This window comes from Chiloscyllium plagiosum, chromosome 35 (assembly GCF_004010195.1).
Source record: "Chiloscyllium plagiosum isolate BGI_BamShark_2017 chromosome 35, ASM401019v2, whole genome shotgun sequence".
In the NCBI taxonomy this organism is placed as follows: Eukaryota; Metazoa; Chordata; class Chondrichthyes; order Orectolobiformes; family Hemiscylliidae; genus Chiloscyllium; species Chiloscyllium plagiosum.
This window is the reverse complement of record NC_057744.1, coordinates 334,835-341,855: the sequence shown is the minus strand read 5'-3', so window position 1 is coordinate 341,855 and position 7,021 is coordinate 334,835. Positions and strand designations below refer to the sequence as shown.

At 43.8% G+C, this 7,021-nt stretch overlaps 1 protein-coding gene across 1 annotated transcript in view; it reads left to right on the top strand.

The window, feature by feature from the left end:
- Nucleotides 1-1,461: 1,461 nt before the first annotated feature.
- zpr1 (ZPR1 zinc finger) overlaps nt 1,462-7,021 on the top strand; it is a 35,407-nt gene continuing 29,847 nt past the window's right edge. Inside the window, exons 1-2 of the mRNA XM_043676438.1 lie at nt 1,462-1,635; nt 6,178-6,268. Coding sequence (XP_043532373.1) covers nt 1,477-1,635; nt 6,178-6,268 — 250 coding nt within the window. The 5' untranslated portion in view covers nt 1,462-1,476. The remainder of the gene's footprint in view (nt 1,636-6,177; nt 6,269-7,021) is intronic.

The following is a 7,021-nucleotide window of genomic DNA, read 5'->3' as shown; positions in this document are numbered from 1 at the left end:
TCGCTGCTCCTTGGATGCTGCCTGAACTGCTGTACCTTTCCTATTCATATACCCATCCAAATGCCTCTTAACTGTTGCAATTGTACCAGCCTCCACCACTTGTTATGGGAAAATGTTAAATGCAGTTGACATGCAGGAAGGCATTTGGATAAGTTCAAGAATACAGTAGTCCCCCTGTACCCACGGGGGATATATTCTAAGGCCTCCTGCAGAAACCCGAAACCAACGAGCGAACCCATTCATTTCAATGGGAAATTTACCTTCCCAGCAGCCCTCTGGTTCCAGAAGGTTCCCTATAATATGTTCAGGCTGCGGTAAACTGAAACAGCGAAAACAATTCATGGATACAGGGGTCGCCCCTGTATCAGGCAAATCAACATTGTTCCGTGAAAAGAAAATCCTGCTTGAACAACCTATTGAAGTTCTTTGAAGAGGTTATAGGAAAGTTTATTAAACTGGAGAGGGACCAGGACGTTGCCTGGGATGGAAGGTTTGAGATATAAACATAGATTGGAAAGATGGGAATGTTTTTCACTGGAGAGTAAGAGGTTGAGGAGTGACCTTACTGAGGTATATAAAATCATGAGGGACACAGATAAGGTAAATGTCAAGGGTCCTTTCCCCACGCTGAGGGAGTTCAAAACTAGGGGGCATAATTTTAAGGTGAGAGGAGAAAGATTTAAAAAGGACATGAGGGGCAATGTTTTTTACACAGAGAGTGGTTCATGCTGGAATAAACTGCCAGAGGAAGTGGTGGATGCAGATACAGTTACAACGTTTAAAAGACATTTGGATAAGTTCATGAATAGGAAAGGTTTCGAGGGATATGGGCCAAACCCAGACAGGTGGGACTAGTTTAGTTTGGGATCATGGTCAGCACTAGTTGGACTGAAGGATCTTTATCATGCTGTGAAACTCTGTATCTATAAGTAAATTGCCCAAAGTATTCAGGGATGTACAGATTGGGTGATTAGTCATGGGAAATACAGGGTTACAGCGATCGGGTAGGAGGATGGCTCTGGATGCTTTTCAGAGGGTCAGTGCAGACTCACCAGGCCAAATGGCCACTTTCTGCACTGTAGGATTCTCTATGGTGAGAGAGAAAGGGAATGGGTTGGGAAGGGAAAGGGTAGAGTGGAGAAGGAAGGAAAAGACAAAGAGGTTGTTACAGTAGGCCTCTCCACCATCATCTTGTTGCTTTCCTGCCTCTGACAAGAATGTATAAAGAAATTTTTCCAACAGCTTTCAGTTCTGAAGAAGAGTCATACTGGATTCAAAACATTAACTTTATTTTTCACTCCACAGATGCTGCCTGGTCTGCTGAGTTTCTCCATCATTTCCTGTTTTTTTTCCAGATTTCCAGAATTTGCAGTATTTTGCTTTCACTTGAGTGTCAGATCTTTTTATCTACCTTGCATAGTGGAATTATTGACGTGCATTATCATCTCTTTTCCCGTTTTTCTCTCTCTAAAGGGGATGACCCGGTTGCTGTTGACTAAAATTCCATTCTTCAAAGAAATTATTGTGAGTTCTTTTACCTGTGAGAGCTGTGGCTGGGTTAATAATGAGGTTCAGTCAGCTGGAAAGATACAGGAGGAAGGAGTCCGGTACACACTCTGTGTTTCCTCCAAAGAGGTGAGTTTAAGACAACACGAGCTGCTGTTTAAGTTCACATATTTATTTCTATCTCAGTGGGATTGCTTTTCTGATTCATCACCTCCCTGAGCATAATGTGCAAGTGTTGGCCTTGATTTAGGTCAGAAAAATGAGATGTGGTCTTATTAAAATATCAGATTCTGAGGCGGCTTGACAGGGTAAAGACAGGATGTTTCCCCACATAGGGTAATCTAGAACGAGGGGTCATAATTTGGAGATGCTGGTGTTGGACTGGGGTGTCCGAAGTTAAAAATCACACAACACCAGGTTATAGTCCCAACAGGTTTAATTGGAAGCAAACTAGCTTTCAGAGCACTGCTCCTTCATCAGGTGGTAGTGGAGGACCCAATTTGCTATAAATTCTGTGCCTTGCGATTGTGTCCTCCACAACCACCTGATGAAGGAGCGACGCTCCGAAAGCTAGTGCTTCCAATTAAACCTGTTGGACTATAACCTGGTGTTGTGTGATTTTTAACTTAGAACGAGGGGGCACAGTTTCAAAATAAAGGCTTTCTATTTAAGAATAAATTCCAGAAGAATTTTGTTTCTGAGGATCATTGCTGTTTGGAATTCCCTTACAGAGAATTTATATTTTCTTAACCTCAGTGTCCCGAGTAAGTAATATTCGGTAGGAGGCATTTTGTAAACTGTAAAGTAAAGTAATGAATTATGCAATCGAATATTGAGATATTCAGATAGGTACAGCTGGATCATTTTGGCTGTAATGCTTTTAAAGTTGTACAAGTGCTTTATTTACCTTTAGACTGATATATGCAGGCTGACCGCTCTGCTAAAACAGTTGAAGGTTCTGATGGTGTGAAATTACAGCTCAATATGGATCAGAGCACTGGCATGTAGAGTGTAGATAGTCATCTTGTTTATCGCCATTACTGTGTTCTGCATCTACAATCAAGGCTCAAGGGTACACCGCTTCCTTTCTAGTCACTCGCTTCCACAGAATCTCAGACTTGTTATGGTGCATAGGAAGCTGTTGATCCATCATGTCTGCACTGACACTCGAACTTAGCATTGTAACCTGGTGCTGTTTTCTCAGTTCCCAGAGCCCTGCATGTTATTACTATTGAAATAATCATCTACTGCCCCATTGAAACATCTTATTGAACCTCCACACCTCCAGACCTGAACCATTTGCTGTGTATTTCTCATATCACAATTAATCCTTTTTACAGTTCACTTTAAAAGTGTGCCGTCTTGTTTTCGATCCTTTGTAAGTGAGAGCACTTTCTCTCTATCCACTTTCTCTAGATTGCTTAAAGTTTTAAAATTCCACTCATCTTCTCATAGCCTCGTTCTCGAAGGAAAACAGTCCCAACTTCTCCTAATTTTGCTCATTACTGAAGTTTCACATTCCTGAAATCATTCTCCTAAACTTCTTCTGTACTCTTTACAATGTACTCGCATCCTTCCTAAAGTCCAACACTAGAACTGTACACAATTCTCTAACTGAGGTTGAAGCATTGTCTTATACAGGTTCAGTACAACCTCCTGTTCTTGTACTCAATGCCGCTATTAATAAGGACTTGGATATTATATGCTCTATTAAGTGCTCTTCCTATCTGACCTGCCACCTTTAATGACTTATCCAGATATAGAGTCATAGAGATGTACAGCATGAAACAGACCCTTCGGTCCAACCCGTCCATGCCGACCAGATATCCCAACACAATCTAGTCCCACCAGCCAGCACCTGGCCCATATCCCTCTAAACCCTTCCTATTCATATACCCATCCAAATGCCTTTTAAATGTTGCAATTGTACCAGCCTCCACCACTTCCTCTGGCAGCTCATTCCATACACGTACCACCTTCTGCGTGAACAAGTTGCCCCTTAGGTCTCTTTTATATCTTTCTCCTCTCACTCTAAACCTATGCCTCTAGTTCTGGACTCCCCAACCCCAGGGAAAAGACCTTGTCTATTTACCCTGTCCATGCCCCTCATAATTTTATAAACCTCTATAAGGTCACCCCTCAGCCTCTGATGCTGTTCAGCCTGTTCAGCCTCTCCCCATAGCTCAGATCCTCTTACCCAGGTCTGCCAGCTCTTGCACACCCTTCACAGGAGTATTCTTTGTAGTATCTCTCCATGTTCTTTGTACCAAAGTGCATCGCCCCTCACGTTTTTCAGCATTGAACATCTGCCACCCACTCCAACTCTTGTAAAGTTCTAGATTTTTTTTTAGTCAACCTGTCAGGGATGTTGTTACCCACCTCTGGAGCAGGTGGGCTTGAACCTGAACTCCCTGGCTCAGAGGTAGAGATACTACCACTGCACCACAGGAGCCTTTTGAAATTCTACACTGTCCTCTACAAAGTTTACATTTTTTTCAAATTTTGTATCAAATGCAAATTTTTAAATTGCTCCCTGCACAACAATCACCATTCCAGCTAATTCATTTATATCAGGAAAAGCAAGGGTCTCAAAACTGACCCCTCGACAACTCCACTCCAAACAATCCTCCAGCTTGAAAAATGTCCTTTATTCTCTTTTTTTCTATCTGTCAGCCAGTTTAATATATCACATTTGTTTCTTGTCCCTTTTATTCCATGATGCATAATGTTTCTTTCAAGCCTTGTGTTTCACTGTATCAGAGTTTTTTTGGAAGTCCATGTCCACCATATTGACATTACCCTAATCAATCCTCTCTGTTTCTTCTTAAAAAAACTCAGCAAATTAGTTACACATGACTTTCCCTGAAATCTATGCTTGTTCTCCATAGATTACCCATATTTATCCACATGAGTATTAATTATAGAGTCATACAGCACGGAAACAGACCCTTCAGTCCAACTCATTTGTGCCGAACAGACATCCCTATCTGACCTAGTTCCATTTGCCAGCATTTGGCCCATATCCATCTAAACCCTTCCTATTCTATCCAGGTACCTTTTAAATGTTGTAATTGTGCTAGCCTTCACTTCCTCTGGCAGCTCGTTCCATACACACACAAGGCATTTGGTATGCTTTATTTTATTGGTCAGAGTATTGAGTACAGGAGTTGAGAGGTCATCTTGTGGCTGTACAGGACATTGGTTAGACCATTGGTTAGTCTGGTCTCCTTCCTATCAGAAGGATGTTGTGAAACATGAAAGGGTTCTGAAAAGATTTACAAGGATATTGTCAGGGTTGGAGGATTGGAGCTATAGGGAGAGGCTGAATAGGCTGGGGCTGTTTTCCCTGAAGCGTCGGAGGCTGAGGGGTGACCTTACAGAGACAAGGATAGGATAAATAGATAAAGTCTTTTCCCTGGGGTGGGGGAATCCAGAACTAGAGGGCATAGGTTTAGGGTGAGAGGGGAAAGATATAAAAGGGACCTAAGTGGCAACTTTTTCACACACAGCCTGATGTGTGTATGGAATGAGCTACCAGAAGAAGTGGTGGAGGCTGGTACAATTACAACCTTTTAAAAGGCATCTGGATGGGTATATGAATAGAAAGGGTTTAGAGGGTTATGGGCCAAATGCTGGCAAATAGGACCAGATTAGTTTAGGATATCCGGCCAGCATGAACAAGTTGGACCGAAGAGTCTGTTTCCGGGCTGTACACCTCTGATTCTAACCTCTTTGTGAAAAAGTTACCCCTCAGGTCCCTTTTGAATCTTTTCTCTCTCACCTTAAACCTTTTAAATCTTTCCTGTCTTCCCTGACCCTTCACTACACAGTTATTCAGCTGCAATAGGACTTCCTTGAGCACCCACTACACAGAACTGATGTAATTCAGTTAATGCAGACTGCCGAACATGGGAGTTGGCTTCTCTCCTCCTCCAACCACCTGGCCCTGGAACTGTTTTGAATGATGTATTACCAAATGCTGATCCAATTTCTAATTGCATTTGGCAAAACTAACCACAGCACAAATTGGAGGAACAACACCTCATCTTCCACCTGGGCAGCCTACAGCCCAGAGGACTCAACGTTGAGTTCTCCAATTTCAAATAACCTCCCTCCCAATCCCCCAACTCCCTTCTCAGCCCCTCCCCAACCCTTCCACTCCTCCCTGCCACCAACCGCATCCATTCCTCCCAATGACCAACCAAGTCATACCCTCTACCTATCCCCACTTCACCACCCTGCGCCACCACCCTCTTTAACTGCAGCTCCCGCCACCCACCCACCCCCAGTCCTGAGGAAGGGTTACACCCAAAATGTCAACTTCTGCACCTCCTGATGCTGCTGGCTTCCAGCCCGCTGCCTGTCTATTTTGGATTCCAGCACCTACGTTTTTTGTTGTTTCGATCCGATTTCTAGGCAGAATTGAATGCAACCAGTGTTTGGAATGATCAAATGTAGCAAATACAAAGGATTCTGTTCCTTAAACGTTCGTATTTTCACAATGCTGGCTCTGTAGTAGAAATTGATAAGATGAGACAGGAATTCATCATAACGCTTGCAAAATCATTCTGTTAAACTGTTGGACTTGAATGCTCCCTTATATTGCCAGTTCAGTATTTTTAGATGATCTGTCATGAATCTTGTCTGATGCTGTAAATGTGTGTTGTGCAGGACCTGAACCGTGAAGTTGTGAAAGCTGACTGCGCTACGACCAGAATCCCTGAACTTGACTTTGAGATTCCACCATTCACACAGAAAGGAGGTAAGCAGCCAGCTGGAGGCATTCTGAGCCACCGGTGTGAAAGCCCCACCTTCTGGGCTTTGGTGTAAGTGATGAGGGAGGCTAATCTGAATAATATTAACTTTGGGGCTGTTTAAACACAGGCTGAGAGGAAATGTAATGATGGTGATAAAAATTAGGGATTGGAGTGACCTATTCTGAGTGGGTTATTTGGGAATGGAAATTGCCTGTGACTTTTGGAATGGTAGGGAAGGGTATTGGGTAAAAACAATGACTGCAGATGCTGGAAACCAGATTCTGGATTAGTGGTGCTGGAAGAGCACAGAGTTCAGGCAGCATCCAAGGAGCTTTGAAATCGATGTTTCAGGCAAAAGCCCTTCATCAGGAATAAAGGCAGTGAGCCTGAAGCGTGAAGAGATAAGCTAGAGGAGGGTGGGGGTGGAGAGAGAGTAGCATAGAGTACAATGGGTGAGTGGTGGAGGAGATGAAGTTGATAGGTCAGGGAGGAGAGGGTGGAGTGGATAGGTGGAAAAGGAGCTAGGCAGGTCGGACAAGTCCGGACAAGTCATGGGGACAGTGCTGAGCTGGAAGTTTGAAACTAGGATGAGGTGCGGGAAGGGAAAATGAGGAAGCTGTTGAAGTCCACATTGATGCCCTGAGGTTGAAGTGCTCCGAGGCGGAAGATGAGACGTTCTTCCTCCAGGCGTCTGGCGGTGAGGGAGCGGCAGTGAAGGAGGCCCAGGACCTCCATGTCCCCGGCAGAGTGGGAGGGGG